Source organism: Rhinolophus sinicus, chromosome 17 (assembly GCF_057876585.1).
Source record: "Rhinolophus sinicus isolate RSI-liver-muscle chromosome 17, RSI-T2T, whole genome shotgun sequence".
NCBI lineage: Eukaryota > Metazoa > Chordata > Mammalia > Chiroptera > Rhinolophidae > Rhinolophus > Rhinolophus sinicus.
The window spans coordinates 163,058,113-163,079,784 of record NC_142517.1 but is presented as its reverse complement, the minus strand read 5'-3'; the positions used below and the strand labels follow the sequence as shown (position 1 = coordinate 163,079,784).

The following is a 21,672-nucleotide window of genomic DNA, read 5'->3' as shown; positions in this document are numbered from 1 at the left end:
GCCAAAAACATGTATACACATGAGTTGTATTCATCTTTTGTTATCAGTATATATTGAGTATTACAAGTTGAATACAGTTTTTTCCTTTCTTAAAATGTGTATACATTTTTTTGGCACCCTCTATATTTAAATGCATCGTGATATTGGATTGTAAACAAGTGTTTTCAATATTTCACTTTTAGTTTCATACAAAAATAATCTAAACTTTTGAGCTAAATTTTTCTCTCTGATGGAATACTTACATAGTAATGCATCTTTAACATTTGATCAGGTGTTAAGACTCGTAAAAGAATTTCTATAGTCCTGTATGCTAGTGTTTGGTCATAGCTTTGGAGCCATCCACAGCATCTGGTTCAAATGCTCTCTTTATGCTGTTCCTTTTCTCTCTTACTTCCTTTTTCTTTTTTTTTTTTTTTTGAGATATGTTTTCCACAAAGATCTACCTTTATTCCTCAAATAGAAGCACTTCAAAAGGAGCTGTAATTATCACGTTATCTCCTATTTATCCAATCATTCACACACGCACAGCAACCAGTTTTTTTATTGGGCATGTTTTTGGACCAGAATATCTGGATCCTTGTGTTATGACTTCATGATGTCACTTTAAGCATGTCATTAACCTCTCTTGGCCTCAGTTGTAAAATGAAGGACTCAGTTTTCATAGATGACATTCAGGTCCTTTTCTAGCTGTCATGATTCGCTACCCATAAGTTCTCTTTGTTAACCCTCAAGAAGTTTTCAGACATAATCTGTGCTTCTGAGAACTTACTGTTTAAAGAGGTAGAACAAACAGGCTAGACTCTGCTTCTGACTAGGATTGTGTCTTTAAGCCAGCCACATAATTTCCTTGACCGCAGGAAATTGAAGGTCTTTTCTACGGTAGCTCCACAATACACATCACTAAGGGTTGTAAAACTAAGAATAATAGAAATAACTAACATTTATTAAGCCTCTATATGTCAGAAAGTGAACTAGGTACTTTGCCAGATTATCTCCTTTAATTTTTATAACAATCTTTTCAGACTAGGTGTTAAAATAACATGGGTATTTTGGGGGGGTCACAGGTTTATGGTGAATTATCAAGGGATTCTAGGGTATGTTTTAATAGTGCATCCTTTATTTTAAAAAATGAAATCAGGTGACAGCCAGACCTTTTCACCAAATGCCCCTTGGTGTCATCGTAAAGACTGAACATTGGACCGTGTTAGTATTTAGACTAAGTGGATCATTGTATTTTGAGTAATTGAGTTATTCCAAAGGGAGAAGTTAAAACATCCTGGAACATGTCCAAAGGAAGCTGAAGCATGGTTCAGATGGGCCTTTCACCCACTAAGGCATGTCACTCTACAACTGCACCCTTATGTTCAGTTTTTAAAATAAACTCTTATCAAATGTTAAAAGAATAGAAAGAGTCCAGTTTACAGAATAAGAAAACCCATGACTTGAATTTTTTAATATAAAAAAAGAAAACAAAATATTTTACCCAGTAGTTCTCTAATGGTGGCTTATGTCAAGTGTTACCCTCCCTTCTTTAAGTACCACAGAAATGTAATCCAAATGGTCTTGTTCCTCTCACAGTAACACCAACAACAAAAAAAGGATTTATAATTATGTGATAGTGTAAATTATATAAATGTGCGACACTCAGTAATTCAACATATGAATTTTAAAATCGCAGTGTACTTGGTAGAATGAGATGTGGATAAATTTCTTTAAAGTTTTTATAATTGAACCATATTAAATGATTAACAATTTATCTGTATATTAGTAAAATATATTGATAACTAAGATTTATAATACAATGAAGCATGTCACATTTGTTATATTTAAGATAAGTCGGCACACTTTTACGCTTTCAACATTTGAATTCAGGTTGACATCTTCAGGTTTCCATCAGTTCAGTCTTCAAAGTACTTATTAGCATTTCATTGTCAAAGTTGAAACTTACTTAGCTCTTTGAAACTGACAAAAGACCTCTCAGTTGACAGTCACCTCCTAAATAAACAAGATCTTTTTTTTGAAGGGAGTTGAAGTGTTTTTCAAATCAATATTCTAGAGACCATATATGTAAAACTCACTGTAGAAAGTTTATAATAATTTAGAAGCAAAAAAAAAAAGCAAACAAAAAAAAAAGCCTTTTAGCTTTTTAATACAATTCGACAGTTTATCATTTTCCATGGTTTCTCTCAGAAGCCGGGAAACCAATGACCTGAATAAGGATTAGCATTTATAAAAGAAAAGAATTGAAGATATTAATGGTAGTGCTTTTGAGAAATAAAATAATGAAGAAAATGAAAAACATAACTTTAAAATAAACTTTTGTGGAATTCTGAAATATGCAGTCATAAATAGTTTTTGCCTAGAAGAGCCAACTATCAGATCATTGTTCTTACCAGTCTTTATATACGATAGGGAGATCCTGCTGCACAGTGTATGTTACAACTAATAGATTAGATCAGTGATTCTCAAACTTTTTATACTCAGGAACCCTTAACACTCTAAAAATTGTTGAAGACCTCAAAGAACTTTTATTTATGTGGTTGTGTCTATTAACATGTACCATATTGGAAATTAAAACAGATTTTTTAAAATTATTAATTCATTAAAAAATAATAAACACATTACATGTTAACATAATAGCATTATTAAGATAACCATATTTTATGAAACAAATTTAGTTAGAAAAGTGGCACTTTTTTCATTTCTGTAAATCTCTTTAATGTGTATCTTAATATTAAGAAAACAACTGGATTCTTATAAATGTGCCTGCATTCAGTCTGTAGTGATATGTTAATTTGGTTGAAGTATGTGAAGAAAATTCAACCTCATACAATTATGCATTCAGAAAAGAAGAGTATTTTAATAGCCTTTTCAGATAATTGTGGATATTTCTCTTTGCTATCATTCCAAAACTGGGTAAGTGGTAGTTTCTTAAAGACTACTTGCAATGTGGAACCTGAAACGCTATAAAAATCATTTCTTACTCTGTTACACTAAAACCTACTGGTCTTTCTTGAACTCTGAATGGATCTTTTAACTGTGCATGATTCTGTAACATTATGCATTGGTCATTTGGAAGATATTGGTTCACTGAGTTATGTAGGTCTCCCAAACACACATTTCTTTATAGGACATAAAGAAACCATATTGTTAATACCATCATTTGATTTCATCATAGAAGTTATTTAAGTAGTGAGAAGCTGTCAAGTTCAGGGTGGCAGATACAAAATTTCCAAAATTCTTATTTTTCACTTGAAAGTATGAATTTTATCATTGACTGTCAGTGTTTTCATTGAGGTGGCAGGCTCACTTTGTTCATTTTTGAGAATATGCCAACTCTGAATAACCAAAATCTATGTTAGTCATTCTTCCAAGTGAAAAAAAAATGGTATTCTATAGAAAAAGCAGCTGGCTCAGTTTGTAACTCAAACAATACTTTTCCTTAAGAAAACTGTCCCTAGAAGGAACCCAGATACCTTTTATATCATTTGGTATGCAGCTCTTATTCTTTTGGAGAGTTTTTCAAATGTGATATGTAAAACTCTAGATTTTAATGTAATTTATAGCAGAAAGAGGAGATGACAGGGTTGGGGGAAAAAACTCTAAATATGTGACCCACAAAAACTCATTTAGTAGGCTATCGTTCATTAAAATCAGTATCATTGGTATAAAGTAATAATTAAATTCTATATTGTTTCAAAGACTGGGTTCTTTTAAAAATGGAAACAACAATGAAACATTATTTAACTAATGCCACAGTTTGATACTTTTAACAGTAAAAAACAGTAATAAAAGCACCCACTTAAAAAAATCTACAGCTGATCCTGCAGGAAGAGATACTTTAGACAAGTTATTTTTTTTAACGTCAAACTTCTTATTTTAATGTCTTCCTTATTAAGACATGCATTTGAAAATAGTTTCATCTTGTTTTATAGTAAGTTATGGGTTGGAGTTCTTAGGCAGAAAAATAATCAAACTTGAAACTAGGTTTACTAATGATAGATACTGCCCAAATTCCCTTTTCTTCTAACATTCTCTTCTAACTCATCATTACAGAGGGTTCTTATTCATCCATAAATTTTCATGGCACTTTGCACTATTCTTCCAATAACAGTTGTTTTGCTCCTGCATATTAATTTAAACCACCGTGATTCAACAATCTTTAGAATTGAACACTGCAGTTCATGAAGCCCAAGCATCCCTTGTCTCTCAGGTGGCACCTGTTCTCTTAACACAACAAATGTTTTCAATTCAGTTGCGTCCTTTAGTCAGCTATGTTGCTAAAATACCTAATCTATGTTGTTACAGATTTTCTAACACGTTTTCAGTTCATAGTTGCAAATGTTTTAGCTATCAAATGAGGAAACAATATTTAAAATACCCTTCTTTTTTGCACCTCTGGCCAGCCATTACGTTTTTAAAACCAAGTTGTAAGATATTTTAAGGAATGGCCATTATAAGAAAATGGCCATTTTTTTATTTTTTTATTTATTTTGATAGTATTTTTAGGGCAGGGGCTAAAAGTATTTTTAGGACAGAAAGGCCATTCATCTATGAGTCTTGAGAATTCGGTGATGCTTACACATGTGCTATGGACTTTGTGTGCTCTTTCTTTCAAAATTTAGCACCTATTTGTGTTAGGTGATAAGGCAGATGCTAATGCCAGCAGCTTCAACAGGCCTGCCACCACCTCTCTCTGAGAACTTTGAGGGCTCTGCATGCTAGGTACTGAAAATACATGATAACATACATTCCATACATTTTATGTACATTATCTCATCTCATCCTCCCAACCACCTTTTGAGGTCGGTACTGTCGTTATTTCTGTTTACAGATGAAGAAACTGAGACTTTCCATAAGGCCCCATAACTAGTAAGTAGAGTTGGTATTCTTTTACAAGTAATCTTTACTCAAGCACCCAGCTTTTAACCACTTAAATATAGATAACACCGAACTTCAGTTAAATTTTTTAAAAATTGTTTTAACTATTTATGGAAGGGGTGATTAGGCAGATTGAGGAGGAGGAGGGTGTATAAACAGCAGTTCTCTATCTGCATTATTTCTGATAAAAGGACTTTATAAGATGGTCAGCAAACTACCCTGTGGTTTGGTCATTAGAAGGCTTTTGAAGGCACTTCTGTGTTGGAAGAGGAGAGCGCGATCTAGAATGGAGAGTTGTGTGAAGTCACCTATCAGAGTCTCAGAAGGACTGTGAGAGTAGGAAGCAGCTGGGAAGGCAGGCATGGACATAGACTGTATGAATAAACTCAACCATCATAAAAAAATGTGATTATTAGGATGGAAAAATCTATTCATCTAATACTTATCCTAAATATAATAAATTCATTAAATATGTAATTGTTTAATATCTGGTCCTTGTGAAAATAGCATAGGACCCTATTCTTTGCTATCTGCCAGTTTCACTAATGCCTAGAACATAGTAGATACTAAATAAAATATTGGTTGAATGAAAACTATTTAGGAGAGCCTTGTACATACAGACAGTCTCCAACTTATTATATGATTTGACTTACCAATTTTTCAATCTTATGATAGTGTGAAAGTGATACTCATTCAACCATTTTGTTTTTCACTTTCAGTACAGTATTCAATAAATGACATGAGGAAGTTAACACTTTGTTATAAAATAGGCTTTGTGTTAGATTGTTTTGCTAATGTAAGTGTTCCGAGCACGTTTAAGGTAGGCTAGGCTAAGCTATGATGTTAGGTTATGTGTATTAAATGCATTTCAACTTACCATATTTTCAATTTACAATGGGTGTATAGGGACATAACCCCATTGTAAGTCAGGGAGCATCTGTATATGTTTTGACCATTTCTGTATTTTCTTTTAATGAATTTGTGGGTATTTACACTTTCTCAGGTCACGTGTTCAGAATGCCAAACCCTCATTTTTTATACTATATTACTTTAAAGTAAAATATATCCTAATTATGTAATTATTTACTGCATTCACCATTCTAGAATCTTTGTTATAAGTACAAGACTTAGTTAATTGTTTACCCATGAGATTGGAATGGCTTTCTATCTTGTAAATTATGTATGTCTGTTTGGTGAATTTTAATGGAAGCTTAATTACTTATTTTGAAAGACAGCTTAATTAGTTGCTCAAGAGATTACTCTCTCAATTCATTGGGTTGGAGGGTAGTTTTGTCGATTTGTTTTTATTTAAGGAACAGGAAAAGCCAGTGCGAAAACAAAAAGACATGCAGCTCAGTAACTCTCACTTGAAAAAGGATCTGCATATATCTAAGGAAGAGCAACATATCACTTTACCAACCATCATCAACATAATGAAAAGGGCTTTTTTAAATGCCAGAAATTAATTCCTAAGCCTGACCTTACTTCTCTGTATGTTGTAAACCGTTTATCAGGCTTAGAACTGAATTGGGGTGGTCATTTTCAGCTGTAAATGTTTCTGCCTCTGACAGATCTGGATCTTTGAAACCCTGGGTCTTACCTAAGGCAAGAGTCAGCCTAGTCACATGTTGAGTGATCTTGAGGATCAACGTCCCAGGAACACACAGTAGACTGGAGAGAGCATAGGGTGTGAAGTCTGGAGGCCTGGGTTTCCATCTTGGCTCCTTTGCCTATCGATTATCTGCCCCTGAGCAAATTACCTGAATATCGCTGTAGTATGTTCTTTCTGAAAAATAGGAATGTGAGGATGCAGTGAAATAGTGTGTGTGACAGGAGCTTTGTAGAAGCTGACATTCTGTATAAGTGCTCCAGAACTTTAGAGGACAGTGTGAGAGCTGGGCCTGAATTATTGTGTGGCTTTTTGTTGGTTTGTTTTTGTTTTTTTTAACCAAATGGGCAGAAGAAAAATAACTAAAGTTATGGTAAAGTAGGACTAGAACAGGATTATTAAGGCAGTGGCCTCACAGATAACATCTTGCTCTGCAACATGGTGACAGAATCAGGCCGACTGCTGCAAGGGCTCTAAGGCCTCCCTCAGTCACCCAGGCCTGCTCCCGGGAATCTAGATTATGCCTTTCCTGCTGCACAGCAGGGGTATGCTAAGCCTAAAGGTAAATATGACACATCTTCCTAGAGCGGCAGTTTTACTCAGTGGTCATTGATTGAACACAGTTTTGTATTAAACATTTTATATGGGTACATTCTGGGGAGCTTAGAGAGCCCCCCTGTGTCCCTGCACCTCCCTCTTCACTGTTGGCTGTTCTCGGGAACATTTTGGCGGAAAGGGTAGGAAAACACTGGCCTAAGCTGACCAGATATCCTTAGATAACATTTGACCTTATCAACCTACAATCTTCAATTGCTCCTTAAATTGCCTCCCATTACCCTGTCCTTTGTGGAGAAAGAAAACAGCAGGGTGGATTCCTTTCAATACATTAAATGTCACTGAAAGATAGATGTTAAATTATCCTTTAATCTCTTCTTCCTCCTCACAGGAAGTTGGCTGCAGTCTGACTTTCTGTGTCTTATTTTCTAATGTACTGATCACTTGTGGGGCCTGATCCAGATGCCTCAAATCGCTCTTTAGATGTTGAGTTCCATATGGGGCACAGTATACACATATAAAAGAGTCTAATTATCTCTTGTATAAAGGAGAGCATTCAAGTTAGGGGTTGTTAATGTTCTCTTAATTTCATTAGGATCCTTTGAACTAACAGAAATTTCATAAAATGAAATGCTGTGGAGATGTTATGAAAAGTTTATTTTAGAAAATGCCTAGATGCAAGCTAGTTTTACTTTTTTTAACATTATTATCTTGATATAAACCATGCCGTGTAGCAGTGTCATTACAAAGAAAAGACAAGTTAATGTCTGGCAGTGAGGTGAAATAGTAACACATCTGTGAATTATGCTCATGCTTATACTTCTTCTCAGAGTCATTGTTTATGAAAGTTAAATCTTTTACCTTCAGGCCATTATTGCCATTTTCAAATGAAAAGCAGGTTTTCAAAAGTATGTTTGAACTTCACAAATATACTTCATAGTACGAGTCAGCATTTATCTCAATTGAAGCTTAAAATGGATATTAAAATAAATTATAATAGGAATATTCTATTCAAACTACACACATAGGAAATAAGCTTTTATGATTTAAGTTTAAGAAAGTCGGTAACAGGTTCTTTTAAAAATAACCAAATCTCATAGACTTCATCCTAGCCTAATCAATGGAAGTCACTAAAGGAATGAGAAAACTGAAAATATAGTGCTCAGCTTTTACTTTAATACACTGGCTTGCTTCTGTTACTTTGGTGATTGCACAGTATTCACCTGGACTGCAGTAACTTGAAATAACCCACATGGTGGTTTACACTCTGAAAATACTCCTAATAACATCAATCTGAGTCTGCTTTTTAGTTGTATTTTTCTTATGTATATTACAACTAAAAGCTTTCTGAAAAATTAAAAATGTTTATGATACAAGAGTTTCACACTGGATTTTAAGTCCCTAATTGTTGATCAAGTATTAGAGCCTTTTTAATCTCCTCTATTATTCCAGAATAATAATAGTGTTTCTTTATGTCTTACAGGTGATAGGTATCAAAAATTTGGGTAAAATAAGAACGAAAGAGTTAAGAACACATTTCCCTAATGTGCTCAGGTTCATTTAGGAGGGGACATGAGAAGTTCCCACGCAGGCCAATTTCAGCTTTTCATCAGGAAGAACCAAGAAAGCGTGTTGTTATGGTCATACAACCCTCACTGCCAGTGGCTAAAGGCTGGAGAGTATTGAACTAGAATATTTTACCCATATTATATAATTTTAAATATATTACGTGTATTTAGTAACTTGTGGTTACATAATTCAGGACAGGAAAACATCTTCCGTTTATTTTATTATGTCTCCCCTGAAGCACCTATTATATAAATTGGTGTCAGTACATCAGGGCTACAATCTAATATCCTTTAAAAACTTGTAAATGAAAAAATAACACTGTGTCTTATGAATTAGTGTTAAGATCACCACCTGAAATATTTGCGCAGAGATTCACAAAAGCACAGGAAAGAGACACCTGGAAAAAGGAGACTTACAGAGGGAGAAGTTGCGTGTGTCCATCTAAGCACTGACTTAAAATGAGGGAGCCCCAACTAAATGAACATTGAATATTCTAGTTCATTGGCAAGGCCATCCAAATTGGAGAGGATTCAACAGATATCTTAACTCTGCGTTAAATACTCAGTTCATCGAACTCACTCCACTTGTTTTGATTCCATTCCTAGCACTCCTATTTTTGTTTGTTTGTTTGTTTGTTTCCAATGTAGGTATGCTACATTGGAAAATGTTGGTGACCCACTTCAGAATTATATATCATATCTTAGTATAAACTACTTTTACCTATCAATTTCATGAGCCGGTATTACAATGTCAGGCTCCCTTTGAGAAGGAGACACTATCTCCTTGGGCTGGCAAATTAAGTTTCTGAGCCTGCAAGACTGAGTACTAGACAGAAGCCCATAGTAAATTAGCCATAGCTAGCTACCTCATGGAGACTCACTGGAGATAGCTAAGCTGGTCTTTCCCATGTAAGCACACCAAATCTTTACATTCCTGTGTGTTGAATGAGTATGAACCTTCCTTTTTCCTTCTGAATTTCTGTTAAAAATATAGAGAAGACCATGGAATTCACTTAGTCCAGCTGGGACTTAGAAAAGTCCAGTGGCTTGGCTGGTATCAGTCAGAACCAGGCTTGGAAACCAGACTGTGTGCCACTATACCCCCTCCTCTCTGAAAACTGGTATTCTTCATACAGAGAGCAAAAAGCTCCCTTAAAACTGTCACTTGGAGAATTTGATCATTTCTATTGTTTCTTGAAAAAATAGGAATGCAGGGCTGTACTGTTTTGTTTGAATTGTGTTTTAAATGTCTTAATGTTTATAAGGGGACATGCTAGAGAGTATACAGTTTGTGTCAATATTAGTATAATTTCAATTTATTATCCACTGAAATGAATGCATTGATGGGCATTATTTTTATCTGTTTAGATGGATATTAAGTTAATGCCAGAGGAGCTATGTAATGAAGACTGAGTTAGGAATTATAGTGTAACTGGTGCCAGTAGCATAAAAATTTAGAACGCTGGCAAGATGTAAGAGCTTGCTGTGCAGCGTAAAAAACTTATTTATCCCGACATAACTTTAGGATTTATAGAGTTCTATATAGAAGTCTCTAATGTTTGACTTAAAATGCACTTGAAAATTTTTGGTTAAATGAAGCATCTGGTAGATAGTATAAATTCAAATATAAGCAGTATTAAAATGGCTAGTGATCTGAGTGGTGCTAGAATTAAAATGATCTAGAAATTTATTCAAATGATAGCCTTTCAGAATTGCATGCTAACAGTAGATAATGTGAGAGGCAGGGTAGTCTAGAAGACAGACACAGAATTTGAAGTCATGTAGCCTGGGTTCAAATCCTAGTTTCACCACATATTAGTTAGGTGACCTTGGGCAAGGTACCGTATCTCTCTGAGCTTCTACTTTTCATCTGTAAAATACCTAACTTCATTATACATGTGAAGCATTTACTAGCACAATGCCATGTAGTTGTCTATTAATAAATGTAAGCTGACGTGTTGTTAAGTACCTTGGAATATATTCTACTCTTGACTCTAATTGAGAGAAAGTAGGTTATAAGTTATAATTTGGGGGACAAAGGTATGCATAATCTGTGTATCTAGAGTGAGCAGAATTTGCTTGGATCTACACATCTTGGTATTGGAAAAGCTATGTTGTTTATATCTCAATTTTAATAGTTTATAGAAATTGCAGGAAAGGAGGGGAAACTTCTGATTTTTTTCTGTGCCAAGCATCTTGCAAAAAATGCTTCTCACGTATTATCTCATTTAATTCGTTGTAATTCTATAATGTAAGTACTTTTAATCCATTTTACACGTAAGGAAACAAAGATTGAAATCAGTTAGTAACTTGACGAAGGACATGCCACAGCCAGGAGGTGACAGGGTTAAGGTCAACACTTTGGTCGGCCTCCAGAGTCCACGAGCTTGTTGCGCTTGGTGAAAATGAGAGGCTAGCTCAGCACAAGCCGGTATGATTTACTAGACAAACAACAGAGTAGTGGAGTCAGTGGTGGAAATTTCTTTATTTGAAAAACAGCAAACGTGCTCCTTTCCAAGGTCACCTATTTCCCCCTTTCATTCCTTATTCCTCACACGACTCTCCACCCCCCCCACACCACTTTTATAGTCCACTGCTCTATATTACAAATGGTATAGACAAAGGTAGAAGCAGAGGGTTGTGGAACCAGTCCATTGCTCATCCTTGTTTTGCAGGCCGGACACTCATTCAGGTGAGCATATGGAAGTGATATCAGAATCAAGGATGGCCAGAGGCAGGTCCGAGACAGGCCAAAGGTTCCCAGTCAAAATCAGCCAAACACTGCTGGTGTTTCCAGCAAGATGACGTTGTGGGAGACGTGCCCTGCCACTTTAGACCCTCACCCAGTTATGACATTTTCTTCTATTTTATAGAACCAGAATATGGGGGGCTATCTCCCTAACACCTTGGGTTTGTCTCCTAGTCTCATTAAAAGGTAGCAGAAACAGCTGCCAGGCTTTGAAGACAAAAAACAGGAATTCAGATCACAGACTCCTATTCCTGACTGTGACCTTGAGCAAGTCACTCTGTGAGCCTTCTTCATCTATAAAATGTCCATTATACAACATACTCTCAAAATAGTTGTGACTAGTATGCGTAAATAGGATAATGATACGAAGCATCAAGCCTTGTTCCTGACCACTTAAGTGCAGATCATCTCCTTTCCATTTCATTTTCTACCCGCCTCCCAACCCTGCTCCCTCAACCAATATACATGTCATTATATGCCTCTTAAAAGATAGGGTTAGAACTAGAATTTGGGAAATTGGTAGTAACCATAATACAAAGGGAAGTGCAGGAGTTTCCAGGTATGTTTATATGGTATAAACCAAAAGCAGATTGATCTACAAACTCCCCAAGGGCAGGGACCTTTGTCTTATACTACACAGTACACTCTGCAGCTACTAGTGGTACAGCACCTGTAATACTATAATTTATTGAGTGCTTACTGTCTGCATATAGTCTTTTCCTCCTTTATGTGCCATCCTCTTTAAACCGACCAGTCACCTGTAAGGTAGGTCTCATTATCATCTCTAGCATGTAGATGAGGTAACCAAGGCACCAAGCAAATCTCCCAAGGTCAGAATTCAAACTTCAGTGTCTCTGATTTCAAATCCCATCTTTGTTATTATGATAACACACTGTCCCCCAATTAAAATAGCTGCCTACATTTTGGTTTTATTTTTTTAACCAAATATTTATTGAGCTTTTATTTGTGCAAACTACTGTGCCAGATTTAGGGTTTATACCAAGATGTATGGGGTGTGATCAAACAATATGGTGAATGTTTAAATTTAAAAAAAATGTATTACAGTGAAAGACTCATTGCCATTAATCACCTCAAAATACTACCCCTAGTTTCAAACACACTTATCCCATCGTACTTGCCACTTTCTGAAGCAGTTCTGGAAGTCCTTTTTCGTGAGTGTCTTTAGTTGCCCTGTCATGGCTGCCTCAATGTCCCGAATCGATTCAAAATACTTACCTTTCATGGTCATTTTGACTTTGGGGAAGGGCCAGAGTCGCACAGTGCCAGATCCAGTGAATAAGGTGGATGAGGACACACAGTAATGTTTTTATTTGACACAAGTTGTAGTACCAGAAGTGATGTGTGACACAGAGCCTTTCCATTGTGATCACAGAATACCGTGAATGCTGCTGCCAAGTGCCATCCATCGGAAAGGCAGGGGTCTTCAATACGGGAGGTGGTGTGTTGAACTTTAGGAACAGTGTGTGACAAGTTTCAACTTGTTTGGTGCAGTCAGGTGTGAGCTATGGTTGAGAGATGGTGTGTTTTAAAGTGTGCTATAAATCATCCTCCATCATGACAATGCTCTTTGTCACACACCGCTTCTGGTATACAGCAATTTCTGTAAAATAAAAACATTGTGGTGTATCCTCATCCACCTTATTCACTGGATCTGCCTCTATGCGACTTCTGGCTCTTCCCCAAAGTCAAAATGACCATGAAAGGTAAATGTTTTGAATCAATTCAGGACATCGAGGCAGCCACGACAGCGCAATTAAAGACACTCACGAAAGAGGACTTCCAGAACTGCTTCAGAAAGTGGCAAGAACGATGGGATAAGTGTGTTTGAAGCAAGGGGGAGCATTTTGAGGGGGTTAATGGCAATGTATCTTTCACTGTAATAAATTTTTTAAATTTAAACATTCACTGTATTTTTTTGTCATACCTCATACAAGACCTAATATTATATAAAGAGCTACAAAGATAACTGTGATATGTGGTAGAATGTGATATATCTCATAATTAATGAACAAGTGAAGGACTCTAAGGTCACAGATGGGTGTAATCATGTCTAATTGGTGCAAATCATCAAAGGCTTCATGAGGGAGGGGGAGTTTGGAGCCTAGAGGGCTGCATTGCTGAGTGCTAAACTTGAGATCTAGAGATCTTAATTACTATTACTTTTCTTACCATCTGTTGTTACTCATTGCTTACTCTATCTGACCATCTATTGCTACTCTTCAAAATTGAAAAGAGAAAATAACTAGAGAAACCACCTTCAATAGAGAGGAGAAAACAACTACCCTCAAACTCCAGTTTCCTCTCATTTGGGTGGATAGCGTGTAGAGTTCAAGAACCCAACTCCTATCCACTGTCTATACTAGCTGTGCACTTTTGGGAAGTTAACTTCTGTAGGCCTCAGTTCTTTCAGCTACAAAAGGAGGATAAAATATATGCATCATAGGCGTTATTCTGTGGATTTAATGGGATTCTATATGTCAAGTGTTTAGCTGGTTTCCTGGAACATAAGTACTTAATAAATGATAGCTATAATTAACATATGCTATAACTATCTACCCAGGTAGATGGATATGGCCAGATATATATAAGGATGAATAGTATACATTTGTCTGAATCATCAGAACATTGATTTGGGTTCTGAATTTTAGAGTTAGCAATTCTTATGACTTGAGAGCTCTTCCGCAGCAGAACGCAGAAATGCAGTTATTAAAGGCCCAAGTAACCAAACCCCCAGTCATTTGAGGGTAGTTAAGACCCTTTGCACCTGAGCTGTTTTCTGTCTCTTTATTGCCCTAGGCAGCTGCCCAAGTTGCAATTGATCCAGTATTTCTTGATTAGGTAGAAAAATTATTCAGGTAGGACAGTCTGACTCTGCAGAGTCTACAGCAGAGTTTGTCTCTCAATGACAAAATGTTCACTTTTACCCAGCCATGAATTTCCTGAATAACTCTACCATTAGCCTTTTTATGCTTCGGTTGAATTTTAGTAACTACAGATGGAGGATTGGGGATAATCTATACTAAATGGCCCTCAGTCAGAAAAAAAAAAAAGCTTCCTGGGTTATGTAGGTGATTGTTTTCTTTAACTTAGTAACTTAAACATTGTATTAAACATTGTGGAGAAAAAAAATTACTGTTAAGTTTGCCTTTGGAATCTCTGCTTTTATCTGGTGCCTACTGATAATCAGATAACTTCACTTTAGGTTGTACATGACTGAAGAGTCAGTTGGCCTTTATAATTTTAGTCATCACATGACCATCTAGGTCTAAGCTGAGAAGTAATTTAGGTTAGACAAGGAAAGTTGTTTCCATTGTATTTCCTCTTAGAACAGGAGCATTTTTGGTCACGTTAATCACATAAGGGTATCAATTTATGGAAATGAAATATCAATGGAGGTAAATATTAACTTATGCCTCTTATTAGAAATGTTTTTAAAAGAATAAACTATTTTAAAAGAAGGGACTATGGACTCAAGGAAATAAAAAAAAAATTTGGGGATGTTGAGAAAATCAGTCATTCAATATTTCCAGTGTCTAGCATGGTTTAATTACCACTTCATGCCCTAATTAAACTAAAATCTGCATTGGGCACATACCCCTACAGATTATGAAATCTGAGATAAATTGCACCAAGCAAATGGACTGAATTAATTTAAATATATAGTTTTAGATTCTTTAAGTACAGTGTAATGTTAGAATCATAATGGGTTAAACTTGATTATTATAGTATGAGGAAACAGATGTTTGGGAAATCAATATGAGAAAACAAGCTTCTTACAGCACCTTAGTAAAAAGTATAGGTATTGCTCTTATAATAAATGGAGGTGGATTTGAGTCTTACCCAGCCACCCCACGTCATTTTTAAAAAATTATTTCCAAAAAAACTGTATTTTTAATTATTTATTTTCACTTTTTTAAACGTTAGTTTTAAATATAGTTGACATACAATATTATATTAGTTTCAGTGATTCGACATTTGTATACCTTATGAAGTGATCACCACAGTAAGTCTAGTAACCATCTGTCACCATACATAATTGTTACGATATTACTGACTATATTCCATATGCTCTACGTTACATCCCCATGACTTATTTTATAACTATAAGTTTGTACTTCTTAATCCCTTTCCCCTTTTCTGCCCTTCTCTCCATCTCCCTCCCCTCTGGCCACCATCAGTTTCTTTTCTATATTTATGAGTTTGTTTCTGTTTTGTTGGTTCATTTGCTTTGTTTTTAGAGTCCACATTTAAGTGAAATCATATGGTATTTGTCTGACTTTATTTCACGTAGCATAATACTCTCTAGATCCATCCATAATGTCGTAAATAACACAATTTCCTTCATTTTTATGGCTGAGTAGTATTCCATTGTATATATAAACCACATCTTCCTTATCCGTTATCTGTCCGTGGACACCTGGGTAGCTTCCATACCTTGGCTATTGCAGACAATGTTGCAATGAACATAGGAGAGCATATCATTCTGAATTATTGTTTACATTTTCTTCAGAAAAATACCCAGAAGTAGGCTTGTTGGGTCATAAGGTAGTTCTATTTTTAATTTTTTGAGTAATCTCCATACTGTTTTCCATAGTAGCTGCACTAGTTTACCATCCCACCAACAGTGCATGACAATTTCCTTTTCTCCACCTCCTTACCAACGCTTGTTATTTGTTGTCTTTTGATAATAGCCATTCTGACAGGTGTGAGGTGGTATCTCATTGTGATTTTGATTTGCATCTCCTTGATTTAGTGATGTTAAGCAGCTTTTCATGTATCTATTGCCATCTTTTTGTCTTCTCTGGATAAATGTCTATTCCATTCCTCTGCCCATTTTTTAATTGGATTTTTTATGTTGAATTGTATGGGTTTTTTAATATCTTTTGGATATTAACTCCTTATTGGATATAGCATTTGCAAATATCTTCTCCCATTCAGTAGGTTGCCTTTTCATCTAGCTGGTGGTTTCCTTCACTTTGCAAAAGCTTTTTAGTCTGATGCATTCTTATTGATTTTTGTTTTGTTGCCTTGGCCCAAGGAGACATCCAAAAAAAAAAAAAAAAATTGCTAAGACTGATGTCAAAGAATTTACTGCCTATGTTTTTTTCTAGGAGTTTTATCATTTCAGGTCTTACATTTAAGTCTTTAGTCCATTTGGAGTTTATTTTGTATATGGTATAAGAAAGTAGTCTAGTTTCATTTTTTTTGCATGTATTTTTTTGCATTTATTGAAGAGACTGTCTTTTCCCCATTATATATTCTTACCTCCTTTGTCATAGATTAATTGACCATATAAGCATGGGTTTATTTCTAGGCTCTCTGCTCTGACCTATGTGTCTGTTTTTGTGCCAGTATATTGTTTTGATTGCTATAGCTTTATAGTATAGTTTGAAATCAGGAAGCATGATACCTCCAATTGGAGATTTCTCAAGATTGCTATGGCTATTTGGGGTCTTTTGGGTTTCCATGTAAATTTTAGGATTATTCTAGTTCTGTAAAAAATGTCATTGGTATTTTGATAAGGATTGCACTGAATCTGTAGATTGCTTTGGGTAGTGTGGACATTTTAACAATATTAATTCTTCCAACTATGAGCACCCCAACACCCCCTTTCTACATCAGCAAACAAACATCCAAGTGTCCTATAAGCTCAATTCCATTACATCTGGGACCTTTGTACATGAGGAATTATTCCCACCTAGCTCCCACTATGACCTGGCCTCAAGCTCTTTAAATAATGAATGTTGAGACTAAGAATTCAAATAATGAATGGATCTATTTAAGTATAGACCACAACCCAGTAGGGAGACAAAACTGACCACTTCCAGATGTTAGCAACGTTCCTTGTTTTACAGGAAAATAGGATGATATCTAGTTAAACTTTTCTTTCTCATCAAAATACTTACCAGCTTTTGCTCATCTTTAATAAAATTTAGTTTTAGTTAACTCAGTCCATGCACAAAGGAGGGTGTAGATCAGCCTTTCATAATTTACCTGGCAGCGGTGCCTTCTTTTTAAAAACCTGGTGCTGCATGTTAATTTTCCTTTGCTTTTAATAGGTAACAATATATTCCATTTTGTAATGATGCATGACTCATTCATTGCTCATTGTCTTCCCACCGTTTTTTTTTTGTTTTTTTTTCCCCCTTGAACCAGCAAGAAAATCTTACAAGAGAGGAGGGAGAAACACAGTGAGTTGAGGAATACAGTACTTAAATACAGTTGCTTGATTTTCATTGGCTATCTCCTTTCTTACCGTGACCAGTCTAATCCAGCCTTCCTTGTCAAATCCCTCCCCTCCCCCACGCACTGTTAGGGCTGCACAGGGTGTCTTGCTAGGAACTGACTGCAGGCAGTATGTAGGCATCTTTCATTCAGAATGGACGTTAATATATTGAATAGAGAAGAAAGCTTTTAGAAATGTATCATTTGTCAAAATTGGATGGCTTTTAAAAAGGGAGAGAGATGCTGAATGTTTTGTATGTTAGCACTCATTCTTTATTTCTGTTCAGACTCCTAAGTTTTCAGAAGCTTAAACATAGAGCCCTTTAAAAAGAAAGAAGAAGAAAGAAGAAATCTTCTGGTTAGTCGACCTCTTTTTAAGAAGTGCTTCATCATCCTCCTCCACTTCTCTGTGATGTTTCTCTGCAGCTCTCTGTAGGTTAGGTTCTGTGCTGGCTGGCAGAATGCTCATTTGTTAGCTGAATACAGAGTTCATCGACAGACATAGATCAATATAGGTTTTCTTTCCTTCCTGTGAATTCCAAAATGCCATCCAAAGAGTCCTGGTCGGGTAGGAAAACTAATAAAGCTGCAGTTCACAAATCAAAACAAGAGGGCCGGCAGCAAAATTTATTGATAGCAGCCTTGGGAATGAAACTGGGTTCTCAAAAGTCGTCTGTGACAATCTGGCAACCTCTGAAACTCTTTGCTTATTCGCAGTTGACATCACTTGTTAGAAGAGCAACTCTGAAAGAAAACGAACAAATTCCAAAATATGAAAAGGTTCACAATTTCAAGGTAAGAATATTCATTTTTAATCTTTTCTTACAAGAAGGGAAATGTACATTATTTGAAATATACAATATTAAAGGAATATCTGCTGATGTCTTTTTAAAAGTAGGATTACTGGACTAAAATGTTCTTGCTATTTAAGGAATGAAGATGTTTGAAGCATAGTTTTATTTAAGGAATAGCAGGATAAAGCTAATAGAATCCAACCCCATTTTAGCTAATGCTGATTTAGTATTCTGTTTAATCAGTGTATCTCAGTGATAAAGGTCTTGACTGATATTTAAAAGATCTCATTTAATAATGATTTTGGCAGTTAATTTTATTTGTGATGCAAATATGTCTAACTACCTTTGTTGGATATTTCGTGAGAGGATTAGATCTCATCTCTGTTCATTTCTGGTCAAAAGCTTTGGCTATAGGAGTCATGTGCTGATGCATCTGGATTGAGCAGATGGTCTGCATTTCCCATAGTTTCTGTCTTTCCTCCTCTGTTAATGAATTGACCATGATGAGAGGAGACTGACGACCAGGGGAATGTTGCTGCTGCTGACACTAGCAGCTTCCCTTCAGTTTTTGACTATTTGCTTTCACCTGTGTGTGTGTAGTTTTTCATTATTGTATTAACGTGTTTTACCAACTATGATCATCTTTTATCAAGGTGATGTATGTGTTGATTTCAAGCTGTGTGTAGCTCTTGCCTGTATTTATAGCATGATATAAGGCCTCGGAGTTCAGCTCTTTGCAACCTGATTTTAGAGAACATACAATGTGAAACCATGCAGAGGAGACCCAGTTACACTTGATGGGTGGATGTATGTACTGGTATTTCTATAGTAACTTCCCAGTAGTTAGACAACTCTATGATGAAGTTCTTGAGACATGAATATTGTTAGCTTAGATAAAATGTCATTAGTTTTGATGTTAGGGGGCATCTGGTTTCAAAAGATGTTAAAGGCTGGAAACCCTGATCTTCCATTTGTTTATTAATTTTTCAACATTTATTCAGCAGATAGAATGCACCAGGCTCTGTAGCAGGAAATTTCATTCCAAATTTGCAATTTATCCTGATTTTTAACCCCATTTATTTTACTCAAATGCTAAATACAAAGCCCCCTATATGCTCTGCTTTTTCCATAGTGAGGAATGGATTTTTATGACCTTCAGATCATTTTGGGATGAAGGATAAATTCCAGAGGGTGTATAAAGATTGCTAATATTTCAAGGTAAACCAAATAGCATTTTCTTCTCCCTCTTTAATCATATCATTAAGGCCTTACCTTTCAGCCAGTATCTTTGATTTAAAATTAAACAGACCATTTAGTATGTGCATCCAGTTCCAACCACATCTCCCATTTATGAACCTAAATAACATACAGGTTACTAGGCCTCAGTTTCTTCTTGCATGTTATAAAACTTGATCTTACAGGATTTTTATCGGGAAAAATGATCCCAAATAAATCTTTTTGCAAACATAAAGTTTATATGCATATTTAGCCACAAAAAATAGCAGTTTAGTCTCCTAAGCAAGAAAGTATGCACACTGTTTAGAAATGGATGAGATTTTAAAATATAACTCCAAAGATGTACCCTCTGGTGTGTTCAGCAGAAACAAATTGACCTGTGCAGGATACCATTTTAGTGCTAAGTCAAGTTCATCGTGCATGCTTTCTGCTAATATTGATTAAAAGCAAAACGTAGGTTTGTTCGAGGAGTTGCATAAACCAGCATATTCTGTTTTTTTGTTTCTTTGTATCTTTCAGTAGTTTCTCAATTTTAATTTAGCACATGACTTTATAAAGAGCAAATTTTGTACAGCCAGAAAGTGCTGACTATGGGACCAACTGTGACTGTTAGCTTGATACCCAAAGATATTTGCCTTAAAAAAAAACAGGCACATTAAAAAGTAGAAGTCTGATTCCTTCTCTGGAGCTAAAAAATTAAAACCAGCTTGGGCATAGTGTTTTTAAAAAAAGCATGCTCGAGAAAGAGTTTGTGTCAGACAGTGAGTTGCATTACATATTTTTTAGAGTTGCTAATAAGGTCAGAAGCCTCAGAATTTGACTCTTTTCATCGAAATTACTCTTTGTTATTTAAAAAATGTTTCTATGGCGTGGCATTATACAAAAGAGAAGGGGGGGTCATACTTGACTTCCGAGAACATCCCCAAAAGAATTCGGACTCTGTGGCAGGAGCAGTTGTCTCCCACACAAATGTTCCCTTAGAATGTCACTGTGACATGTAAGTATAAGTTCAGTGATTTATTGTGGGAGAAACACTGAGCATTTACATAATGATAAGCATTCACATGGCCGTGCCATTGACAATTTCCTATGTTGGTAAAAGTATATTTTGCCTAACCACAAGTCCACTCACCAAAACCTCATTTCAATGTGGTTTTCTTTTTTGCTTCTTGAACTGCCTTGTTATGTAACGTTGCTCTGTGGTGTTGAACAGCTGCCAAATCTTATTTCAGAGGCTAAAGCCAAGAGTGTCTTATGTCTTATACCTTTGGTGAAAGCATTCACCAAGGTGAAATCCCAAAAATATCAACTCGGCCTAACTCCAGACAGATGTATATTTTTTAAGGGTTTTCGAAGGGGGTGGGGAAACAAAACAGGAAGGCTTCCCATTTTGCTGTGTTATGTAACATGGTCTTTTTTCTTTCTTTCTTTTTATTGTTACTTATAAGGATTTGATAAAGAATCACAAGGAAGATCATTGCCTCTCTTAGGAGGATCATCATTTTAAAAATAAATGTACCACATTTTTTTAAACATGATTTCCCTATAAGTTGTCAGCATAACTTAGAGCGAAAATAATTTTAACTGTCTCCTGGATCAACCTTTCAGTTTAAGAACTACCCACCCCCCCCAAAACGAGAAAGAGAGAGCAAGCTAATTCCTTGAGCAGACTTTAAACCAAACAAAGATCTCTGACATTAAAAGTGAGACACAGGTAGCCCACCAGCATCCCACGCACATCTGAGGCTCTAGCTAGAATGATAACCAAGTCCCAGCCCTTGCCCTCAGGAGCTTGCATATTATTTATTTGTATGACCTTGGGCAGATTGCTGCTTCTCTCTATAAACCTGTTTTTACATCAGAAAAATTGAGTTCCTGGTAGGTGTAGGTACATGGTAGCTACTATTTTTGTTATTACAAATTACCCCTAAATGGGTATTTTTTCTGAATCTATACCAAGACTGTTTTTCTTGCTCAGTTACAGAGGTCGTGACGCAGTTGAGAGCCCTGGCATGATTGTGGGGGCTAAAGAAA

The 21,672-nt window shown here is 35.8% G+C and overlaps 1 protein-coding gene across 1 annotated transcript in view; it reads left to right on the top strand.

Annotated features, from left to right (window-relative positions):
* The window catches only part of CHN1 (chimerin 1), a 175,851-nt gene that overhangs the window by 113,022 nt on the left and 41,157 nt on the right, over positions 1-21,672 (top strand). Inside the window, exon 8 of the mRNA XM_019727475.3 lies at positions 18,326-18,403. Coding sequence (XP_019583034.1) covers positions 18,326-18,403 — 78 coding nt within the window. The remainder of the gene's footprint in view (positions 1-18,325; positions 18,404-21,672) is intronic.